At 38.1% G+C, this 25973-nt stretch overlaps 1 protein-coding gene across 1 annotated transcript; it reads right to left on the reverse strand.

Annotated features, from left to right (window-relative positions):
• Positions 1-508: 508 nt before the first annotated feature.
• On the reverse strand, positions 509-25043 carry ids (iduronate 2-sulfatase). The gene is made up of 13 exons (XM_059346563.1): positions 24867-25043; positions 22993-23129; positions 22737-22914; positions 21864-21952; positions 20302-20502; positions 13608-13778; positions 13391-13517; positions 11882-12058; positions 10620-10726; positions 6180-6296; positions 5650-5760; positions 2890-3015; positions 509-2802 (listed from the first exon to the last, which is right to left on the reverse strand). The coding sequence occupies exons 1-13, from the start codon at positions 24940-24942 to the stop codon at positions 2722-2724; spliced, it is 1698 nt and encodes a 565-aa protein (XP_059202546.1). The 5' UTR covers positions 24943-25043; the 3' UTR covers positions 509-2721.
• Positions 25044-25973: the final 930 nt, after the last annotated feature.

The raw sequence follows: 25973 nt of genomic DNA on the forward strand, positions 1-25973 counted from the left end.
AGCACACTGATTACATGATTCATCTGCATCCCATTAATATGAAGCCAGTGCAGCCTACAATAAAAGCTGACAGACCGAATCCCAGCAATTCACTGTTGGACCTGAAACTCCAGCTGAAATTGCTTTCTTCCTAAATTGCCACAGCACAAAATGTTCATGCATTGGAACAGCAGTAAAATGTCGCTCCAGTCTGTTTCATTTGCATTGAATTATTACGGGTGGCTTTTACTCACTTCATTTTAGGTCTGCAAATTGATCTGAACTGACTGTTTACAAGGAGGGGAAAGGCAAAATAGCTGCAAGTGACATCAAGTGCAAATAGAAATGTCATATTGTTTAACACTACAGTACGAAACCGTGCAAGTCCCTTTTAGCTGTTGGTGCTTCAAAGTGAAGAGACGACACCTGAGGCTGACTGGATGATCAATAGAACACAGAGGAGCTCCTGCTCCAAAAACACTAACTGGTGTCGCTATTAATCAAAAGGCCTAATTCTTCAGGTTTCCCCTCAATATTCCTTCAGATGAAACAGTCTTAGCGGATACCAGCTTGATCCATGTGATATCATTCTTTCACCAAGGAGGCAGAGTCGTCAGAGCCAATCACACGTGTCCATCAGCAGCTTCAACGGAAAACTATTCATTTAGTTAGCAGTTACACTGGAAGATCTATAGCCGTCTTGTGTCTACATACAGTCAAGGGAAAATATATTACCAACCATGTTTTCTTCAATTTCTTGTTCATTTAATGCCTAGTACAACTAAAGTTACATTTGTTTGGACAAATACAATGATACATTAAACTTTTATGAGCTATTTTTCTTTAAGCTTTCTATAATTTTCTTGATAACTAAAATCATTATCAGTTATCACAAATGTACCTTTAGTTGTACCAGGCATTAAAATGAAGGGCTGAAGTGCCTTACCTGCAAGCTCTAGTCATGGAAATAATTAGACCGTTGTTTTCTTCAATTAGCTCATGAGAGTTTAATTTAAGAGCTGATATCTAGCCATTTTCCATAGTTTTCTTGATAAGCAAAATCATTATCAAGAAAATCATGGAAAATGTCTAGATATCAGCTCTTAAATTAAACTCTTATTGAGCTATATTTTGTTGTTATTATATTTGACCAAACAAATGTACCTTTAGTTGTACCAGGCATTAAAATGAACAAGAAATTTAAGAAAACAAGGGTGGTCTAATATTTTTTTCCATGACTGTATGAGCCAGTTGCCAATTAGCTTAGCATAAAGACTGGAAAATAATGCCACAACAACTTCTACATTTTACTAATTAACGAGTTCAATCTCTATTATTACAGTAAGTCTGAGCACAAACAGGAATGGAAAAACAAGTTGTGGCTTCATGACGACTTTAGTGCATTACATTTTTACATTTTGTTTGTTCACATATAAGCTTTGAAGTGGCAGGCTACCCGTTTCCTCTGTTTCCAGTCCTCATGCTAACATACTATAACTATACTATAACAATTACACACCCTGTGTTAGCTGAACTCTTGAAGTTTGGTTTCCCTCACAAGCCTCCACAGTGAAACATTTTCGATGTGCTGTAAAAACTCTCACACACATTTTGCAGCACAATGCAAGTCTTCTTTAGCCAGCCATATGCTCAGTACTTCCCTGAAACATGCATTTACATTAAAAACTAACTATTTAAATAATTTACACATTACTGTTTCATGCACAAACAATTAGAATGCCTGCGCGAGAGTGGGACTGTTAGTAAGTAGTGAGTATACGAATAAATATTAAATGAGACTTTGATTATATTGCACAAGTTGTGTGAGTTTGAACAGATGTTTTGCTGTTAAACACAGACTCCATTTATTTGAATTCATCAATGATTTTCTCAGGTTTTGGGTTCTTTGTTTTTGTTGTAGAAAGTTTTCTTTCAGAATTCAATGCAAGGGGGTAAATGACAATTACAAATAATCACTTTAGGGTTGAAGTGCCTTACCTGCTAACTCTACAGTCAAGGAAAACAATTTTAGATCGATTTCTTCGATTAGCTCATACGAGTTTAATTTAAGAGCTGATATCTAGACATTTTCCATGGTTTTCTTGATAATAACCAAATAATTATCAAGAAAACCATGGAAAATGTCTAGATATCAACTCTTAAATTAAACTCTTATGAGATATTTTTGTTATTATATTTTTCCAAACAAATGTACCTTAAGTTGTACCAGGCATTAAAATTAACAAGAAATTGACGAAAACAATGGTCTAATAATTTTTTCCATGACTGTATATTATCATAAACACGAGAGGGAAATTGATCTGATCTTTTTATTACTGTAGAAGTCTGAAGTCTGTCTATTTTCTGCTAAAATTAAGTCAAGTAAAAGCAGAATGACACTTCCTTCTCACGAGTGAATTATCAAGTTTACACAGACGTGAGTGGCAGGTGCGACAACGACAACATTGGGGGTTGTGTTTCGCAGCAGGAAGACAAAAAGTTTCTTTGTCAAAGAAAGAATCCGCACCAGTGATTTTTTTACTGCCTGCCAACGAGTTCTTAACAAGGAACATTAGCCTGAAGAGCTGAGCCTGAAAGATTAATAGTGATTCCACTTAATACTAAATCAAGTATGCATTATATTAAACGAAATTATCTCCCTTTCTGGATAGTTTTGCATGCATCCGTCTTCCCTTTTGTACTTGTCTCCATCCGTCCATCTGTTGTTTTTTATTTCTGTCATCACACCTTCCTTCTACTTGTTTTCCTCCCTGCTGAGAGGTAGAGGAGCTGCAGCCTCATTCTCATCTGTAGACTCGCAGTCTAGACCGCAACAGAAAACAAGTCAGTAAATGAATGAATAAATGAGTGTGAATTGTGTGTATTTCTATGAAATGAACTCAGACTTACAGGAGGCAGGCTGGCCATCTTTGTCGTCATCACACCGTGGTCCGAGTCGCTGTAGATGTTCTGATCCTGACCAGGGTCGCCTGCTAACATGTACAACTCTCCAGCATGGACATCTGAGACATTCACCTAATGCAGGAAGCAGATGGATGATAGACGGATATAATCTGTTACCGTCATGGTAAATGTCCCCAACATATTGTGCGAGACAAGACGGATGGATCCATCACACACAGCTACCCAGACTGAACCTGATAATAGTACAAGAGCCCATTAGTGCCAGTAAAAGAAAAAAAAAACATGAAAACCATAGACTGTATATAAATAATGGACGTAGTGACCGTGACGTCACTCATTGGTTTGCGGCCCGTTGGAAGCATCGAGTTCAGCGTTACACTCGTCTCCATCTTGTCTGATACGGGGAGCAGACCATATCTGGACTGTGGAGGAGTGAGAGGGATCTGATCACTGACTACAGCCTCTCTACACCTCAACCTGACTGAGAGAAGCTGCTGCTAATTCATGTTAGCATTAACTGGAGGCTGTGGCTCAGTTGGTAGAGCGTTCGTCCAGTAACCGGAAGGTTACTGAACCCCAAATTGCTCCCGATGCTGCGTTCATCAGTGTGTGAATGAATTCCCAATGGTGGCAGGTGGCACCAGTGTGCCCTGGTAGCCTTGGCCACCAGTATGAATGTGTGTGTGAATGGGTGAATGAGCGTAGTGTAACGCGCTTTGGATAAAATCGCTATATAAGTGCACCCCATTTACCAACTGGAGCATTAACTGGGATGTTAGTTTTGGCTAGAAAAAAACAATGTATGTTACTGACCTCAGAAAACTGACCAGTGACTCCTTGGAGTGTCTGTTAGTCCAACCAAACGCTGAACAAGACATTTTTAATGAACAAAACGTCATTAAGTGAAAATACAGTGAAAGGGTCAAAGTTATGAGACCAAACCGCTAAACGTTCTTTTTTATATCTATATAACGTAATATATAACTTTATTGACACGTTGCCGTGGATACGCATTGTTCTGCTTCTCTCCTGATGACGGCTCGCCTTGTTAGTGACCTGTCAATCAAAGGTAGCCACGCCCCAAATCATACGATTCTTTATCTTCTATTTTCTTTTAAATGGGGCCATTATTTGAACTATTAACATCAAATTGTCTTTAAGATTTTTTACTAGTGATTGAGACCATAGTGTTGTCCTAAAAAAAATTCCGAGGGAATAAATCAAGTGAGAATTTTTCTCATTTTGCATTGAAATGAATGGACAGAATTTTTCTGCAGCCAAACTAAGCGTCCCCTGCTGGAAATTTCGGTAGAATGCAGCTTAAGGTACTTCCTGGTTTTCCTCCATGCTCAGACACGGAGGCTGCTGCCTGATGAAAACTTTGAGATCAAAGAGTTGTTGGTTGTTGTAATGAGAAAGTCTCGAAATAATGAGTTACTAGTCATCATTTTTTTTTACTGTTGATAAAAAAATGATGATTAAGTATATCAAAATAATGACTAAGAATCTCATTTTTATATACTAAATCATGATTATAATGAGTAAGTATATCAAAATTCAAAAATAATGCCTTAGTACTTCAAAATAACGATCTAGTATCTAGAAACATTAACTTATTTCAAAATAACTAAACTAATAAAATAACTAAACTAAAATAACTACTAACAATAATAATAATAATAATAATAATAATAATGCCTTAGTATCTTGAAATAATGACTTACTATGTCAAAGTAATGACTTAGTCAAAATGACTTACCAAGTCGTTATTTTGATATAGTAAGTCATGTTACTAATGGCTTAGGCCCAGAGGATGCTTACGGGTAAAAACGTCAAAATATTTTATCTGAAGTGCCTTTCGTTTAGACTGTGACGGCGTTTTTGGGGCTTAAAAAACACAAAAATGTGAAACCACCCTCGAGAGTGTAAAACTGTAATCTGCTCCTCCGTAGCATGTCCATCTACACTGTCAAGATACAAAACTCTGCTCAGATCTGCTCACGTCATGTACATGTTTATGTCACATACATGCCCCAGTACAGGGAAATAAACAAACATGCAGGATTATTTCCATGCGTGGGACCTTCAAGCTGCTCTGGCAGCTCTAATAAACTTACAGGAGTCTTTCCACCAAATGTACAGGATATGTACAGATAGTATTAGTGAACAGAGAAGGATCTGTAATTACCTCTATCACATTTTGGATGCACCAATTGGTCGGAGGCGAGCCAGACGGCTTTGGACGAGACCTGGGAGATCTAGTGGATGGTGGAGAACTTTGTGGAAGTAGTAGCTGATGAAAATGCGTGGCGTGAAAACTTCCACATGCCCAAAGATGCTCTAATCGCTTTAAGGCCGCGTTCAGATGGGCTAAAAATCTGTTTTTGGTTGGCAGTCTGAACGAGGCCTAAGTGATGCCGCCTGGCATGATACCCATTACAATTCCACACACTTTTGCGTCACCGTATGCCGCAGATTTACTCCTGAAAACGCTCGTCTAAACACGGAATAAAAAGTGAAGACGCAACACCACTTTTGCGTCTTCTGTTCAGACCGTCATCATTTAAACGTAGCCTTAGTATCTCAAAATAATGACCAAGCATGCCATTGTTTTGATATTTTGACATTATGACTTGCAGGACCTTTTCATTTTTCATCACATTGGTGGAAATGTGCTTCAATCCAATAGAAAGACAGATGGGAGCGAGATGATTTTCATGCTGTGCAGGTGTGTGATACACCAACCTGAAATGTTTTCGGGTTGAAGCCCAGCCAGAGAGTGTATCTGTAGTCCCAAGAGCGCAGAGAGTAACCCATCACCTTTATGTCTTTAAGGTCAGGGAGGTCAGAGTTCACCTAAAAGAAAAGAAAACACTGAACTATAACAGTGACTTTAAACTGTAGCAACCTTTCTGCTTTCTACAGCTGCCAAGTCGTCCTGCGAGCCGGCACGGCTGCCAAACGGCTCCGTGCAGAGATTAACCTGCAGCAGGTGCACCACTCATCTGGATATGTTAATTCAAAGATCTCGTGCCCGCGGCCGGCGGCTCCAGTACGATGGAGCACATAATGCAGCGGGGTCAGAGAGCGGCAGTCTTTCAACAGGACCCAGTTTTCATGACCTTCACTAATTTCACTGTTTTATATGCATCTGCAAATCCGTTCATTAAACGGAACAGTGTGACACATTAATTAAAACGATGGGAAATTATTTAACCTTTATGCAGCTCATGAAAGCTTGTTGAATTGCTTTTTCCAAACACTGCGTCTGGTACCTGCGGTGTATCAGCAGGTCGAGGGTACTGGCTAAAAGCAATGTCTTCCTCATCCTCTCCTCGCTCGCGGTGTCGGAAGGTGTAGGCCAGGTTGTCTCCATCTGTGCACAACTGCTCCTGAAAGCAGCAAAAACAGAGCAAGGAGTAAAAGGAAGTAAATGTCAGAGTCCGTTAGGCCACATTCAGATCAGGCGTGTTTACGCTGTGTTTACTTCTCCGTTCATTTTGTTTGGCAATGTTAATACAAGGCCATTCCAACAGACTGTACAATGGTAGCAGAAGGTCTCACTTGGTTTCTTCTGGTGCAGTTTGTAGAAAGAAAACAAGACATGAGCACATGGTTTCAGCTAAGGATGAAAGGAAGTTAATTACAGAAGTTTAACAGATGTTTACACAGACCTGAAGAACACATGTTGACAACCGTGTAACAAACACTTTAAATCTTCTAGAAATTCCCATATTCAGCTTGATGCTTCACCTTAACTCAATAAATCCCTAAGCAACACATACTGGTGTGGTGGTCATGTGACTGACAAGATGCGACTTCTCCAAAATGTGCCTGTGACTGGAAACAGAAATGTGAAAAAGTAGCTAATTTCAAAAAGCGTATTTTTTGTTTACACCCATTTAACAATTCTAATCCTTTAATAGGGTGTCCTGTATTGTATTTTACATGTTATGACCATATTTCCTTTACAAATTAAAGTCACAATTTTGATATACCTTATGGAGATGCAAACAAAAAGGCACATGGTTAGTTGATTTTATTTATTATTAATTTATTATTATTTTGTTACTTAAAAACTAATCTGAAAAATAATTTCTTAAACAGCACTATTAATGTCACAATTTTGATAAATGTTGTGGAGATGCAGAGAAAAAGGCAAATTTGTGTTTCTGTAAGCAGAAAAGGTGTCAAATTATTATTATTATTATTATTATTATTATTATTCAAATTATTATAAATATTAAAATAAGAGATACAGATATAAACATAAATACCATAAACACCCAATGTGACATATGTCACATCTCAGATCTTTTTTTTTAAAGATTATTTTTTTGGCATTTTACTGCTTTATTAGATAGTGACCGATAGAAAGGGGGAGACAGAGGGGAAGACATGAAGCAAAAGAACCTCAGGCCGGATTCGAACCCGGGTCCGCTGCAGCAAGGACACAGCCTTAATGGTAAGCACTCTACCAGTGTGAGCCACTGGGACGCCCTGCCTTCTCAGATCTTTGACATTTTGGGGTAATATATATATATTTTAAAAACATCATAAATGTGTTCTACATATCCCCCATAACTTTCCTTTAATGATAAATAGGTCTGGGTTCTGATGGGTTAACGTTGATACAACTAGAAAGAGTCTACAGTTGCTTTACGAAGCTGAACTTACAGTCTAATGCTAACATCAGCATGCCGACAGTCCCATGAATGATTTCAAGACCGTTACCTTATAGATACAGGATCTTCTCAAGATCTTCTCAAAGTCCATTTCTAGTAGTTCAAGTCAAACAGCCCTAACCAAGTATTGAGTCAGATGGACATACTTTTCAGAGACCAACATTTACATATTATAAATACTTTTTAAAATTGGTATTTTGTTATATTAAAATTTTTGAGACACTGAATTTTAGGTCTTCATTAAATGTAAACCATAATCATTATAATTACAAGAAATTAACTAAATTAAGACTTGAAATGTTTCATTCTGTGTCTAATGGATCTATATAATGTGTTATTGAACTACTGACATAAATAAACTTTTCTACGATATTCTAATTTATTGAGATGCACCTGTATATATCTACAGAATATCAAAAATAGCATTTAAGATAAGATAGAACATTATTAATCCCGAAGGAAATTCTGGTTCCAGATTGTTACAAAAACAATCACAATATAGGATAATATAAGAAAAATCAATAAACAAAATAGGTAACAATGACAATATATAATATTAATATTGCAATAAAAAATAAAGTGTCCTAGGAGTAAAGTGAGTAGAGTGATTAAATGGCAGGATGTAATACACAGATATATTGCACATTATAATGAACATAATATAGTCCATTGTGTTGAAAATTATATTGCACATCTTGTTAATAATGAATAAATACTTTTTTGTTGCGGCACATATGTGTAGCAAGCACTTGTTCCTTATTTAAAACTTCATGACCTTTATTTGCTTTACGTTATCAAGTCAAATTCATTTCATTTATCACAATTTTATTCAGGTTTCCATTGGGCTGTACCAAATGCTATTTTACATTCAGAGCTTCTATAATCAAATGGTAAGGGTGATGATTTTATGGAATATTTTTCAATTAAACAAATCAATATTTAATGAATATGTGATTATATAAATGTAATTTATGGTGCCGTTAGAGCCACTGCAGTGAAGAGGTTTCTAAAAGTCATCAAATATAGATTGAAGCAGAATATTTCGTTAGAAGTAATCATTTTCAATATTCACAACAATCTTTCATCTCTTTCTTTAGATACATTTTGGACAACTTTTGGACTTTACAACACTCTTAAATTATTGGAGTTGGAAACAATCCTCAGCAGCCTCCACTGGAAATCTAATTCTATTAACAGTGAAACTAATAATGAGCAGTGGTGGGAGAAGTATTCAGATCCCTTACTTCAGTAAAAGTACAAATAAGTAGTGATGTGCCAATGAAGCTTCATGAACCATTTTCTTTATTTTCTGAGCCCACTAGATGGAGCTGTTGGTTTATAGAAAAAAGATCCAGCAATGGTAACTGACTGTGCTTTTAGCTCTTTGTTGAACAGAGGGCTCCATCTAGTGGGCTCAGAAAATAAAGAAAATGGTTCATGAGGCTTCATTGGCACATCACTACAAATAAGAGCCTGTAAGGCAGCCCAAACCCAGTCAGCTAATAAACGCCTAAAACTTCTACAGTTGAATTGGTTAATGAGAGTGTATATTACACCAGTAAAATTAAACTAATTTAACAGTAACATACGGGATTCATGCACTAGATGTGATGAAGATAAAGATACATTCTTTCATTGCTTTTGGCTGTGGCCGAGAATGGAAGAGTTTTGGGAAGAGGTTAGTGTATCAGTTCAGGAGATTCTATTTATTACACTAGTTCGGGAACCAAGACTTTGTTTACTTGGTCTATACCCAGAGGGGCATAACATAAATTACCATGAACAAGTTTTTCTTCATTTGTGTTTGTTACAGGCAAAACGAGTGATTGCTTCAACATGGAAAAACATTGGTAAACCAAGCAGATCACAGTGGTTTAAGGAATTATCTTTATGTTTGTCCCTGGAAAGAATTACATACACGCTTAAGAATAAACAAGAGGAGTTTTAAAGAGTGTGGGGACTTTTTATACATTATATTAAGAACAACAATCTGGCTCATTTAATAAACAAACTTGGACCAGAATAATTTTACCCTCTGCATATTTATACTTATGTTCATTTCCTCTATACCAGGGGTCTGCAACCTTTACTAACAAAAGAGCCATTGTTGGCCAAAAAAAAAAGAGAAAAAATGTTGGAATGGAGCCGCAAAATTTATTTTGTGCCGAACAAGATAAAACGGCCTAACTAAGTCTAAATGAGCCTATCAACATGACTAATATGCCATAATTGAGTATTTATTAATATGAAGAATGCAGCTAAGGCCAAAGTGCAAGTAAGAGGCTGGACACCGAAGAAATATCTCCGGAAATTTGGAATCGAAAGCTCGTCTAGCAAGAAAAACTCTAAACTAGACTCGAAGTTGACAAAATTTTGAGGTTAAGACTAAACTTTCATAAGTTTCGTAAGCTATGATGCAGATTTTAGTTGACTTTTTAATGCCATGCCACATATTAGCTGCACATTTTTACAATTTAATTGTATATAATTAAATAATTTTATCACAGACACAGGGAGCCACTGCAGACGACCTGAAGAGCCACATGTTGCTTTGGAGCCTCAGGTTGCCTACCCCTGCTCTATACTCGCGTTCTCTTTTTTGAATGGATCCTCAAGGACTCTTGTTCTTAAACTATGCTACCTTTGGCTGCCATGTTTGCTTGTTTTATATTTTTCTTGTGACCCATGTGTCAATTTAGTAAAACAAAACTCAATAAATATTTGTTGGAAAAAAAAAAAAAAAAAAAGTACAAATATTACACTGCAGAATTACTCCACTACAAGCAAAAGTGTAGTGAAGCAGAATTAAAAGTTATATAAAATGGAAATACTCAAGTAAAGTACAAATACCTCAAAATTGTACTTCAGGACAGTTATTTAGTAAATGTAAATGTGCTTGGTTACTTTCCACCACTACTAAAATTGCATGTTGGTCAGGCTCTAGTGTTCAGTATAAACTCAGCTATCAGTGCATAGCTTAAGTGAAAAATACCAGATTCAATAAATGCAATAACTGTCATCCGTTCGTACCTGGAAAGAGATGTCAGGACATGGTTGAGGTGCTCTGAGGCCGGCCAGGTAGGAGACGGTCGGAAAAACATCCACCAGCTCCACCATGTTTCTTATAACTCTGTCATCTGGAAGAGAGACGGCTCAGCCAATTAGAGAAAGCCTTACATAGCCACGACAGCAAATTAGTCAAGACATCCACAAGAAATTACTCGACGCCCTGCTCTTAGATTTCATCACCGTTGCACCATTTGCACTTGAAGTTAAAACTGTCCGAGGCGAAATATCAAAGTGTATCCCTGTCTAAATACTTCTGGGAGATCTCTGTGTATATCAAAGACTTCATTAAAGTCAAGTTGGTGTAATAATGCATGTTTTAACACATTTTTATGGAGGAATTAGGACTCAAAATATCACCTTAAATTCCCTTTTGTGACTTCATGGTGCTTTGAAATGATTAAAGCATTGTTCATGTTTTTGTGTTAGTCAACATTAACTGAGGGGGTCTTACTCTTAACCCTCATGTGATCCTTAAATAAAACGTACCAATTTTTCCCTAGAGACACAACACGACCTCTTCCCAAAAACTGATGTAAAAATCTTATACATTAAAAATTTTTCCATTTTAAATGAGTCAATGTTTTACAACTACTTCATCCTGAAATATAAATTTTAATGATATTTCAGAGTTTTTTCTAACCCTTTAACTGCCAGTCTGTTAACACAACATCCCACTTTTTTATGAAAAAACAAAACAAAAAAACAAACAAAATACATTTCTATTTTTTAAAAAAACCTAAGGGGTATTTAGCAATTATAATTATTATTATTATTATTATTATTATTATTATTATTATAAGGCCTTGGGATGGGTCAATGATTGGCTACAACATTGATTTTATTGCATCATTATTTTTTCTACAATGTCAGATTTAAATAAAACTTACTAATTAAGTTCCTTAGGGACACAAAATGACCATTTCCCCAAAACTGCTGTAAAAGTCTTATATATTAATATTTTTTTCCACTTTAAATGAGTCAATCTTTTACAACTACTTCAGCCTAAAATATACATATCAAATTGTAATGATATTTTGGAGTTTTTAACCCTTTAACTGCCAATCTGTTTACTTTTTTTATTTTTCATTTTTATTTTTTTTAAATGGAGGAATTAGGACCCAAAATATTAGATTAAATTCCCTTTTGTGACTTCATGATGCTATGAAATGGTTAAAGCATTGTACATGTTTTGTGTAAGTCTACATTAACTAAAGGGGTCTTACTCTTAAAGCTGAGCTCTGATTGGGTGAGGACATCAATAAAGGGAAAGGTGGACTCCACTGGCGACAGGCGTTGACGGCGTGCGGTGACCCCGGGAACGTAGAAGATAAGAGGGACACGTGTCGCCACGTCATAATTTGAATATTTAGCCCATTCACCGTGTTCTCCCAACGACCAGCCTGCAACAAGAGACATGTTACCAAAGACTGAGTTCACAAACACTGAGGCAGATGGTGGAAATAAACTGAACTGAAAGTGGTAAATTTTCTATAGCAGAAAATTAACATTTTAGATAAAGATTCCAAGTCATCTAATATTTGAAAAAGATGGCATTTGATTGAGCTTTACTGGGTATATATCAAACAGCCATGGAAAGGATTCACTCCAACATCCTCCACTGAAGGAGACATTAAAACAAATTGAGTTTCCAAGTCACAAAGTTTAAAAAAAAGGAGGTAGTGCAAGAAAGAGCAGGGTTTTTAGAGGACAGCTAAACTGTGGAAGGAAGTAAGGGCACTATATGCTGTTACAACACTGCCATCTGGTGGTCAAAGATAAGGAGCACTTCATACTGCATAAATAATGTGTAATAAGCAGTGGAGGAAGAAGTATTCAGATCCTTTACTTCAGTAAAACTTCTAATACCACACTGTGAAATTACTCCACTACAAGTAAAAGTCCTGCATTCAAAACTTACTGAAGTATCAGCATCAAAATGTACTTAAAGTATCAAAAGTAAAAGTACTCGTTGTGCAGAATGGACCCACTTAGATATATGTAACAAATATTAGATTATTTGTTGTGATGAATTTATGTAAGCAGTGTTTTCATTTTGTAAAGGTGGGGCTTCTTTTAACTATATAAACTGTAATGTGGTTTAATTTATAAAAATGTGTAATCTTGTTAAATTCGTGTTTTCCATGTTAAATCTTGAACTGAAAGTAACTAAAGCTGTCAGCTAAATGTAGGAATAAAAAGTTCAATACAAATAAAATAAAAATGTAGTAGAGTAAGAGTATAAAGTTAGATAAAATGCATCAGCATCAAAATGTACTCAAAGTATCAAAAGTAAAAGTACTTATTATGCAGAATGGCCCCTCTCAGTTTGTTGTATATATTCCAAATATATTATTGGATCATTATTATTATTGATGAATTTATGCAAGCAGTGTTTAGGGCTCATTTTAACTACTTAAACTGAAGTAATTTCATCATGTTTTCATGTTAAATCTTGACCTGTAAAGTAACTAAAGGCATCAGTTAGTAAGGAAAAAGTCCAATATTTGCCTCAAAATGTAGTGGAGTAGAAGTATAAAGTTACATAAAAATGGAAATACTCAAGTAAAGTACAAGTATCTTAACACTGCACGCAAGTACAGTATTTGAGTAAATGTTACACTCCACCACTGGAACCTGATAACCAACATCCAGGTTATTAATTTTGCTCTATATTTGAAGAATGAACAATTATGTCAGTGTTTTGACTAGAACTCAAACTCTGGTCTCCTCACCATGATCTGAGGTGAACACCACCATGGTGCTGTCAGCCAGCTCCAGCTCATCAAGAGTGCTGAGCAGACGGCCGACTTGAGCGTCCATGTAAGAAACGGCAGCGTAATAGTGCTGACGGATACGCAGCTGGAAGACATGATGCACAACGCTGTTATAAGTGGATGTTTCAGGGAGCAGCAACATGAAACCAAGTGGTGAGAAGCAGCCAGTCATTACCTGGAAGTCTTTAGGAATGGGTCCATAGGGGAAGCTGATGTTGAGCTTCTGGACGTCGTCTCTCCTCCTCACATCGGCCCAGGGGTTGTAGGCCACGGGGGGGAGGAGCTCAGGGACACTGGGGTCAGGGGCCAGAGTCATTTGGTCTATGGGGTATAGACTCAGGTACTCCTGGAATATAAAAGCAACAGGTGTCCAAACAATGCAAAATATTTAACCAGATAGACAATACAAAATAGGGATGGGCGATAGGGTCCTAAAAGAATATCATGATATTGAGGGTATTTTTGCAATAACAATAGGCGTGTTTCCACCGAGTACTTTTTGGAAAGAGAGTGTTTTAGCTCCGCCCACTAGTTAGTTCCCCTCAGCCTCTGTTCCCATACAGGTACTTTTGTAGTGGCTAACCAACACAGTTCCAATGTGACAACTGACCTACGCAGCAAGCAGTGTTGCCAACTTTACCTGTGACGTTGTTGTTATATTTAGCGACTATTCAGACCCCTCTAGTGACTTTTTTCAAAAAAGCGGCAAGAGACAAATCTTGCGACTTTCTCTGGTGTTATTAGACTTTTGGCGAATCATTCCTATTCTTCTTAACGAGTAGAGCCGTCCCAAAACACTCACAAGTGGCCCAGTCCTCCTGCAGCAGTCTCTCCCAGTTGCAGTCAGAGCAGGAGATGTTAACCCCTCAGCTTCCAGTTTGCATCAGTCTGCACAGAATCACACATGCAAAGTCGCAGTCTCAACCGTGTTCCAATCAGCGTAAACTAGTCAGTAGCGGCCCTAAATACTGCTTGCATAAATGCATCAATAATAATAATTCAATAATATATTTGCAATATATAAAACAATCTGAGTGGGTTCATTCTGCATAACAAGTACTTTTACTTTTGATACTTTAAGTACATTTAGATGCTGATACTTTTGTACTTTTACTTCAGTAAGTTTTGAATGCAGGACTTTAAATTGTAGTGAAGTAATTTCACAGTGTGGTATTAGTACTTTTACTGAAGTAAGATATCTGAATACTTCTTCAACCACTGGCTTTAACACAAGAGATGACAGTTGGGAGGAAAGGGAACGTTTAAGGAAGAGGATGGTTTCTGAAATTTTGTTACAGTACTGGAGCCCTGATTCTACCTCATTAAATCAAGTTCAATATATCAGCTGGTTATTACCTCTTATTACCAAGATGTAGCATGAATCAGCACTAACCTGCTGCTCTTCTGACATCAATACCAGACCTGGTGATTACTTAGGAATTCCTTATGACCATTAACATGTGGGAAGTTACAGACCTATAAGACTCCAGATGTCTTTAGCTTCACAGTGCAGTTGTGTGTGTGTTCAGACAATGAGGCAAATCACATGTAGCACACATCACATGCAGGCAGAGAGAGCTGGCCTGACCTTTTCCCTTTTCATCTCTCTGCTTACTCTTTGTATGAAACCTCTTCGGCATGCGGATATTCGTCTGCGTTCAGTCCGTATCCGCTCTCATTCATCTTCCACTTCATCATGCTCTCTTCCTCCTTCGTGCTGAATTGCATCTCCCATATATCTACATCAGTCCTCATTAAATTCACTTCACATACGGTACCTATATCTCTCCTTCGCTTTATTCTACTACCCCCCCCCCCCCCCACACACACACACACACACACAGCTCCACATCAAAACTAGCACCTTGATGTTTGGAACCTAATTAAAACACTGTAAATTACAAAAAACAATGTTTTTGTTATCTACTGGCTTAGAAGGTGTTTAATTCTCTGGGAACTTAATGTTTGCTCTCTCTATCACAGTTAGTTTTTATGCCACTTGTTTCTCACGCTCATCTCCACATGCTCTCTCCTCCGTGTTAACAACATCATTTATTTTCATTCTCTGGCACCGTGTGCTCAGTCCCTGGTCTCCTAAAAAAAATCATGGTTCTCCAAGATTTTAAGTGCTTGTCGACGACAACACTGTCAAGCCAAAGCGCCTCTCACAGCAGGACAAAGACTTTCCACTCCACTAGCATAGGGACTGGGGGACTAAGTGGATTGTGCAAAGCATCCCAGTAAGTGAATGTCCGTCTTCATGGATGAGCATTACAGAAATTCCACCAGAAGAATAGATGCATCCAGTTACTGCCACGGAGAGTTGTGGTGTTCACAGACCTGTGGTGTTCAGTCTGTAGAGTTAGACTGACCGTTCAGCAGATATTAGCTTAATGCATATCCATTAGGGATGGGAATAATCAATCGATGATCGATTAATGGTTGTTAAGAATTTGTACGATCACGTGGAATTTTTAATCGATCTGTGTATTTTTTAATTTGATCTCTGACTGTGTATCAGAACAAACTGAACTGAAACATGGCCAATTGTTCAGTTCTGTAGCCATACGTCAATAAGCCAATGAGCTGAGAATTAAGTTGGATAAAGCTACAGTTTTCAAACTGAAAGATGCAATAACAATTATAAAACACACAGAAATACAACAGGATTAATTTCTGCAAAACTAGCTTACTGTATCAAACCTTGCTAGCATGAATTACTTGCGTCCTGAGTTCTTCCTGAACGTCTACATGTGATTTTTTTTAAGAAAAATGAAAAAATAGCTTTGTTAGAGCGATCTAAAAAAACTGTTCCATCTTCCCTTTTTCCGAAATCTCCCTGCGTTTTTAATATGGGAGCCAATGAGGCTGTTGGTGGTTTTGGTGGCGAATCTGTGCGTCGTACGCCCAAACTATAACTCTGACAGCTTTACCAGAGGATTATGAGTGAGAAGACAAATTTTCCTACATTTCTAAGTATAAATTATTTCTGTAGAGTGGAATTTGCAGCCTGGAGTGCAGTTTTGAAATTTATTTTTTGACAATTTTTTCTCTCCCTCTACACTCTGGCGATGATGTCACACACTGTGACACGAACATTTCGTGCAATACACACCCATTATAATCTCAGAATTTCTCCAAAAATGATCATGGTCATTGAACAGGGATTGATAAAAAACTATGACCTATCGAAACGTGGATTAATACACCAATACACAAGACTTGTGTCTACTGTTTAAAGTTTAAATGGAGTCTCTAGGTGAAATTATGCCGGAGAAGTAGACGTTTAAAAATATCCAATTATTGTTCTTTTTCGCTCATTTTTTGTCGGCCGTCCCATTCATTTCAATGCAAAATTTTGGGCAGTTTTTCGCGACTTATGTCGCGAAAAATTTGTATTCTGTAGAGAAAAGTAATAGCACACCGATCCCGATCAAACTGCACGTTTTGATATATAATTTGTCCTGCAACTCTTCAAGTTGTAGGACTAGTAGCGGGACGAAATTGCGCCCGGAAGAGGAAGAAGAAGAAATCCACAGTATAACAGTAGTGCTCGGTACGATTGCCCCGAGGCCCTAATAAGTGTGACAATTAGGGTTGGTGAAAATATCAATATGGGAATATTATTTCCTCTTGCAACACATTATTGATGGACATACTTTGGTGCACACTACACTACACTCTCACTTTATTGGGGGAACAAAGTGGTGGTGTGGTCTTCATCTGCTTCAAGGTTGGACATGTTGTGGTTTAGAGATGCTTTTCTTCATACTTTGATTGTAACAAGGTTATCGGAGTTCCTGTTGAACCAGTCTCCATTCTCCTCTGGCCTCAAGCATCAAGACTCTTTTATTTTCTCTTGTTGGACCGTTCTCTGTAAACTAGAGTAAACTAGAGTGGTTGTTGTAAATGGAGTGCACTTATATAGCGATTTTATCCAAAGCGCTTTACACTACGCTCATTCACCCATTCACACACACATTCATACTGGTGTTAGAGGCTACCAGGGCACACTGGTGCCACCTGCCACCATTGGGAATTAATTCACACACAGATGAACGCAGCATCGGGAGCAATTTGGGGTTAGTATCTTGCTCAAGAATACTTCCACATGTAGACTGCCATAGTCGGGATCGAACCACCAACTGAGCCACAGCTGCTTTGAACCCCAGCAGCTCAACTTCACCATGTCTAAGTGCATTGAGTTGCTGCCATGTGATTGGCTGATTAGATATTTGCGTTAACCTCTTAAGAAATAAAAACAACGTGTATGTTCGTGATTCATTTTTAGTTTTACAAAGACCAAATATTCTCAGACTGTTAAAGAGCATACATAAATGTCATGAGATGTGAGAACTCGTTCTAGTGTGGTTAGAACATTTTACAGGACAGAGGCTGTTGTGGCTTGAGAAAACCTCAAGTGACCCAAATACCTGCAACAAGCTGGCCACCGCATGTCTCTGATTGTCTCTTTTACAACTACTTCCTTTAAACACCCTCTCCAAATGTCTAGTCCAAAACAAATTTCCCAGATACTCAGAGCAACAACCATGCCACGTTTAAAGTCCCTTAAATCACCTTTCTTCCTCATTCTGATGCTCACTTTGAACAGCTCGTCTTCACCATGTCTACATGTCTAAATGCATCGAGTTGCTGCCATGTGATCGGCCGATTAGATATCTGCATTAACTAGCAGTTGAATAGGTGTACCTAATAAAGTGAGTGTATTGTTGCAGTCTGGCTTTAGTCAGGAACTCATCAGTCAAGGTTCATGAGGGCTCTTCACAGCATCATCCAGTCATGCAGCTCCCATCAGACGTGCATGACCAACTGCTGGTCAGCAGCTGACTCACAGTAATCACTGCAAGTTTATCTGACCAGTGTCACTAAATGGTTATACATTTTATTGAGGATTGCCAAAGTGTAGCACTTGGCATTTAAATGAGTGAATGGATCATCTTTAGAAGTGAGGCCGTTACTGCACACAAAAGTATCTTCACACAAACAGTGTGTGATCATGTGACAGGAGAAGGATTTACCATGCACAACACTGTGAAGAGCCAAGTAGATGAACAAATGACACTATTGACTGAACTGGTTTAAACTGCTGCTCAGATACCAGGGTTAACTGCACTATTTTTTTAAATCAAACTTTGAACATTTAAGACCTTGACAGATACAGTAGGCTCTTTCCAGAGCAACATATCGCACACCAGTGCTTGCAGCTAAACACTGCACAAGTTAAGTCACTTTAGCTCCACACTGAAAACATTATCCAGAGGTTTGTATCTAATGTGAAACCCTCTGGCCAAGTGTCTTTATCTTCTAATCTACACTGTTTTGTGTTTTCTTTAACCGTGCTGCTTTCATGAGGGCCGGAGAGCTCGACCAAAATACAGATAAACAAATAAATCAAGTGGAGAGATATTTGTCATGCAACTATTCATCTCTTCAAATCTTAAGGCCGAGCATAATTAAAAATAAGACTTTAGGAAATCTAATTGCAGTGCAGGAACTGGTGCATTTAAGGAGGACTCAAATGAATTCTATCAATATCTCAGAAACAGCTTGAATGAGAATGAAAAGCTTGTAGAATTTGGTAGTGATATTGTTTTTGTTGCCCAAATTACATAGTATATGCTATAATACATTTTATTTTTACGCGCCTTTCTTATCACTGAAGGTCACTGTACAGTAACAACAAAAAACAACTGATAAATAAATAATTGAACAATTTAGTGAACAGAATGGGGATGTTTATGATATTTACGTAATACACTTCACTATATTCTAGTCATGTGTCCTTTGGTCTAATATTTGTGGTTATTTTAAAGATCACGTTGTCACTATGACATGTCTTGAAGTTTAAACCTCCTGAACCTCCTGTCACCTGCAGCTAATATATATTCAATGAAGATTTTCACAATAAGGGTGTTTCCACTACAGCCCAATACCCGGAATGAGGCGGGTCTCACTCGCCGAAACGCCCCTAATTTGAATACGAGCCGTCCGGAGCTTTATCCCTGTAGAAGAGCAGGGTCTTTTTTCTCCCCTGAAAACAGCCTGGTTACTGATTGGATAGATCGCTAAGCAGGATGTGACGTAGTACTCTACAGGACAATACACGCCATTTGTAAAAGCCAGCGAAGCAGTGTTGCCAACTTAGCAAGTTTGTTGCTATATTTAGGAACTTTTCAGACCCCCTTAGCGACTATTTTTCAAAAAAGCAACTGGTGGACACACCATGCAAGGAGCAGTGGACAGCACTTTACTGTTCTTAAGAAGAGTAAGAACGAGTCGAACCGGCACTGTCCTCCTGCAGCAGTCTCTCCCAGCTGCAGAGCCGGAGGGAATGTTAACCCCTTAGCCTATCAGCAATTTGCAGACTGGATGCTAACAGTTAGCTCTGTAGCAGTACAGTGTGTATGTGCTGCTGCTGCAGGAGGTGTTCACTTAGTGATCTCTGTTTGTTTACAACAAGCACCAGACACTCTGTGCACAGTTAGTGATGTCGTTAATTCAAGATCCCAATGTTTATGATCAGCGAAGACGCTGTGCATAAATAGCCATGCTGCTTTGTTTTTTGATCAGCTACTGACTTTGTGTACAGTTAGCGGCGGCGGCCACAGTTATGTCTCCCATGTTTAATCCGTCACGACGATCAAAAACCGTCCGTCACCTCCAGAGTCTCTAAATCCCTCTGGGGGCCTTTTTGTAGTGGAGACATGCAGTGTGAGCAGACTTTTGAGAGGGTGTAGCCTGAGACTTTCCTGGTGGCCACTTTTCCCCCTAGTGGAAACACGCCTAATATAACTGTTGTTTTAACCCTGGTGTGTTTTACACTTCAAGAAGAGAAGAGGGGCACGTACCTGAGGAATCCTGAAGGGTATGTGTGGTTTGTGAAATCCCACAGCCAAAAAGAAAGGAGCATCATGGTTGGCCTGACTCTTCAGTAACCTCACAGCCTCGTCTGTGCTCTCCAGGTCGGGGAGGGTCCCCCCAGGCTGCTCCGTCACGTTCACTGCACACAGCAAGTTGGCGTGGAGCTCACCATCGTCTCCCTTACACATCTGGAAATGAGGGTTTTTAGACAAACTATTACAAGTCACATTTCTGCACAGTTCCTGCGGAGATGTCAGTTTCTATCTTCAGTTTCTGTTGGACGGTCTGGTGAACTGATGCCACATGGAGTTCACCCAGCTGTTTCTAAACAGACCTGAAAACTAAAGGATGAGTAGGTAGCTGCTTTCAGATTGGTTCAATAGGAGCAATAACTTCAAAGTTAATGGTCACCGTACATTCAGTAACAGGACACACATTTTTTTGGAGCACTAAAAGCAACATTACATAACTACTTTACCTAAGAATAAGAGATCCTAAATCATTACCATACACCGACTTGTTATACGGAGAAGGGTGCCTCTTTCATTCACATTCTGCACCCCCAAAGCCTTTTCCTGCACTGTGCAACTTTGGTGGGCGTGTAGGATTACATGTCAATGTCCAAATTTACAAAGTGACACCCACATTCTGCTGAGACAAATGCTCACATGAAAAATATTCACTGAGATAACTGCAGGTTGTTTACACAGAGCTGAGAGGAGAGGACAGGAGAGTTTGTAAAAATGCAAATAGTTTAATATGTACAGCAAGGCAGACATGAGAGATGTCTGCCTTATCTTGAATATAACTAACTAAGTCACTTCGCTTGTGGTGCTCAAAGGGCCTCAAAAACTCATCTCAACAGCAAGATCTTTGTCCAGAAATCATGACCTGGTTGCTCAAGATAATCCACAGACCTCGTGGTGAGCAGTTTCACACAGGAACTAGAGCCTGACCAATGATTTAACAGTTTAGCTGCATTTTGTGTCAGCAAAATTAAATTCAATCAAGAAATGTTTTGTCAAATAAGAGAAAATTCTCAGTCTATTCATCTCCCTTCAGCCTTTTTATTTCTCCACAATGAGAGTCAAACCCACAGACTGACCAACAAAGTATTCAGTCAAACTGAACTCAACTGATATCAAACATGTATGGACGACAACACCTGCAGCATTTTATCAAACTTTCAAAAACAACAAGGTTCACTGCTCTGAATTTTTTTGAATGAAACATAAAAAAGCCTAACTTTGCAGCGTTATTTAACTTCCCAACACGATATCCTGACGCACATTCAGATTCCTTAGATCTTCTCGTTTCATATGATAGCAGTGTCTCCAGTATATTCCTAAAAGTGAGCCCGATACAGCCTCTTTCCCCCGCCTCTACTGTCCGATAAAAACTTAAGTAGCTCTCTGGATACGTTTGCAGAGTGGTGGTCCCGATAATGTACAGCAGAAGGGTGAGAAGTCGTCTGACATTACCCCTGGATATGTTTTAAGTGTACTTAGTAAGACAACTGTTAACACTGTATGTGAGTAAGAGATCACACCTTTTGTTTTTCAAAAATAAATGAGGCAGGGTGGTAGGCGGGGATGGACCAGCTGTATGGGTAGTCATCTGTGTGGTTAGAGGCAATACCTACAGGAAGAAAAAAACACAGCAATATTTATTAATAAACAATTCGATAGATGTTTTATGCAACAACAAGATCATGCAGATTAGCTTCTCCTAAAAAAGGAAAAAGCAGCTCAGACATGAAGTTGCTGTAAATCTGCTTGTTTCTGCAGTTTCAGTGGTAACCACTCAGCAGGGAGCTCTGTGTCACTTCCTTAATTTGCTGCTGTGCCAGCATACCCTGCTTGTGAAGTTATGCTTTTTCCCTTGTAATTAATCATTCATTTATTTATTTATTATCCTACTGCTCAAATGCACTCGGGTCACGGGGGGCTGGAGCCGATCCCAGCTCACATTGGGCGAGAGGCGGGTACACCCTGGACAAGTCTAAAGACTATCGCAGGGCTGACACAGAGACAATCACACTCTCATTCACTCCTACGGGCAATTTAGAGTCATCAATTAAACCTAAGTTGCATGTTTTTGGACTGTAGGAGGAAGTCCCTCTAATAAGATTTGTATTAAAAGTGTATTTTATTAAATAGGGGTGTGACGCTGCGAGATTAATCTCACCGATATTTCTTGTCGCTTTGAAAATCAGTCTCGCGAGATTTGTGATTTATCCAAATTTCTATTTGTGACCTGTGGAGGCAGCAAAATGAAAAGAAGAAGAGGAGGAGAAGGAGGAGAAGCAGCAAGCAGCCAGAATGACGTCGCAGGGGCCGGCGGCTCGTTAAGAGTTGTTGTTTTCTTAAAATCTCATCTCGTGAGCTGAGTGTATCGTCACACCCCTATTATTAAATGTTACCTGGATGAAATATCTTGCCCACAGACATGGTGATGTATCCTCTAGATTTAAAGTGCTGAGGCATGGTGGTGTAGTTTCCAGACTGGACTCTCCAGTAGGAGTTGAAGTCGTAGACCCTGGTGGTGTCTGGTCTCCGACTGGTCAACATTGACGTTCGGCTGGGAGCGCACACGGCTTGCTGAGAGAGAAAGAAAATGCACATTTGAATATTTCCATAAGGTTATATTTCAGACATTAAACACATACACCAACTGACCTGAGCATATGCATTGAGGAAAACTTGACTTTTGGATGCCATCTGGTCAATGTTTGGTGATTTTACCAAAGAGTCGCCATAGCAGCCTAATGATGTCCGTAAATCATCGGCCATGATGAAAAGGACATTTCTCCTCTCTGAAAGCACACACACACACACACACACACACACACACACACACACACACAGTTAGTTCATGTTTCTTTTATTGCTCACAGCTTTCAAATGAACCTGTTAAGTATTGAGTTTAGGCAGTTTCCAGGTTGCTGCTAAGGAGAGCTTAATAGCAGCGAGGGCTGGGTGATTAATCAGATTTTATTTTCAATTAAGATTTTGGCTTCCAACTGTTAGGAAAACAAGATAATTGAGATAAAAATGATTGTGTTGCACTCTGTTTAACTCATGGTGTTTCACGATGATGCTCTAAAAAGGTCTAATATAGTTTACCAAAAATGTTGAATATAATGTTTATGAGTTTTCAGTAGGTTATGGAAGTGCACTATTTTTTTTATTATTTATTTATTTTAACTTCATTTTTATGCATTTTTTTCTGTATAATTTCAAAGTTACATAAAATGCACTGTCAAATAACAAACAGCAGGTAAGGTCCAGTAATGAAATGTAATGAAGTACGTTAACTCAAGTACTGTACTTAAGTACAATTTTGAGATACATGTACTTTACTTGAGAATTTCCATTTGATGTAACTTTATACTTCTACTCCACTACATTTAGCTGACAGCTTTAGTTACTTTTGACATGACGATCATAATTAAAGTGATAAGATGTTTTTCTTTTAAAATTAAACCTTATAACAGCATATCAAGTAATTAAATGAGCCCAGTCTTTACAAAATTAAAACACTGCTTACATAAATGCATCAATACCAATAATGTAATAATATATTTAAAATATATAAAACAATCTGAGTGGGTTAATTCTACATAACAAGTACTTTTACTTTTGATACTTTAACCCTCCTGTACTCCTGGGGTCCCCCAAATAATTTTCAACATACAATTCATATAGGTTAAGTTTCATAGAATTGCTTTACATTTTCAGAATATGTGCCCCTGCACATATGCATATATTACTTTTTTTCTCTTGAAATGAGGTCTAATTTTGTATATTTGACTAAAATTTACCAATAATAAAAAAATTATATATCAAGTATTTGGTCATGAGTTGCCTGAAAAGGTGAAACATGTCCTAAAAGCAGTCTGATGTCATGGGGTCCTTTTTGACCCCTGAGGAGCATGGGTGTTATACTTTTTTTTAGGAGTACACACGGGTTGAGTACATTTCGATGCTGATACTTTTGTACTTTTACTTCAGTAAGTTTTTAATGCAGGACTTTTACTTGTAGTGGAGTAATTTCACAGTGTGGTATTAGTACTTTTACTGAAGTAAGGAACCTGAAAAGGAACCTGAACACTTCTTCCACCACTGGTAAGGTCAATTGTCCCTGGTAAACCAGGTGTTAATACAGCAACAAGTACAGTTTTTACTGACACTGGACACCACATACACCAGAAACTAGCAGATTTCACTTCAGCTCATAATGTCAAACTCAAAAATGCCTAGAAGTAAAGCTTGCACACAAAGCACCATTCAGTGAGTAAATTAAATGAATTAACCCCAGCTTGTTTCAGCTACAGCCACTAAATGAACATAAGCGCTCATTAACGTCAGTCAATTAGAAAGATTTACCGTTTAGACAAGCAACACAAACCACTTAAATAACTTCACAAGCCAAGAGATAACAAGACAACTAGTTTATTTAATAAAATCCTCATGAAGCCTTCACATAACGACATATTGACAAGTGTTGCTAGCTATCATTCAACATTTGTGAAGTAAGGAACAAACTCTACCTCTTCTGGCAGCAACAGAGACAGCCAGCGTGTGAAGAACCAGGAGGAGAAGCCATATTCTGATACATATGGACATTTTGGTTTGACACAATACTCTTCAGGTTTACTGAAGAAGTTAACTTCGCATCCCGTCCACAGTTTCTGCCCTCGTCCCAGAGTCTGGAGTCTAAACAAATGAGCGTGTTGTTGTTGTCTTCTTTAAATAATTTCCTGATTATCGCGTCGCCCGAGTGACATGTTGTCATTGGTCCACTCAGCGTTAGCCCCGCCCTAAAACGCTAATCACATTAGTTAAATGATGTGTCAATCATTTTGATACCATGCCGGTGTTGTATGGGTTTTTCATGCAGTTAAGAGATGCGGTTGAAGAGAGGTCTCACTCTGAAACATTTTTACTTTTGCAATTATAACAAGAAAAATCCCAGTTGATTCCTACTTGTTTAAATAGAAGAAATCAAGGGAGTCCCTTATAAAACGGAACTGGATAATTTATTTAAGTAACAATAAGTTGAAGAACTAAACAAAGAGTAAAAATTCATGAACTCTCATAATGACAGTTTATTTTATTTATGAAATGTGTGGTAGTGTTGAGTGGTGGAAGAAGAATTCAGATCCCTTGCTTAAGTAAAGGTACTAATACCTCAAAATGCAGTGAAGTAGAAGTACAAAGTTACATCAAATGGAAATCATCAAGTAAAGTACAAGTACATCAAAATTTTACTCAAGTACAGTACTTGAGCACTGAACAAAAAGTGATTAGAGACTTTTTTTCCCCATTAAACCTCATAACAGTATATTAAGTAATTAAATGAGCCCTGTCTTTACAAAATGAAATCACTGCTTTCATAAATGCATCAATACCAATAATGTGATATTATATTTGTAATATATAAAACAATCTGAGTGGGTCCATTCTTCATAACGAGTACTTTTACTTTTGATACTTTAAGTACATTTTGATGCTGATACTTTTGTACTTTTACTTCAGTAAGTTTTGAATGCAGGACTTTTTCTTGTAGTGGAGTAATTTCACAGTGTGATACTAGTACTTTTACTTAAGTAAAGTAAAAAGGATCTGAATACTTCTTACACCACTGGACCTAAGTG

The sequence above is a fragment of the Centropristis striata genome, chromosome 12 (assembly GCF_030273125.1).
Source record: "Centropristis striata isolate RG_2023a ecotype Rhode Island chromosome 12, C.striata_1.0, whole genome shotgun sequence".
NCBI lineage: Eukaryota > Metazoa > Chordata > Actinopteri > Perciformes > Serranidae > Centropristis > Centropristis striata.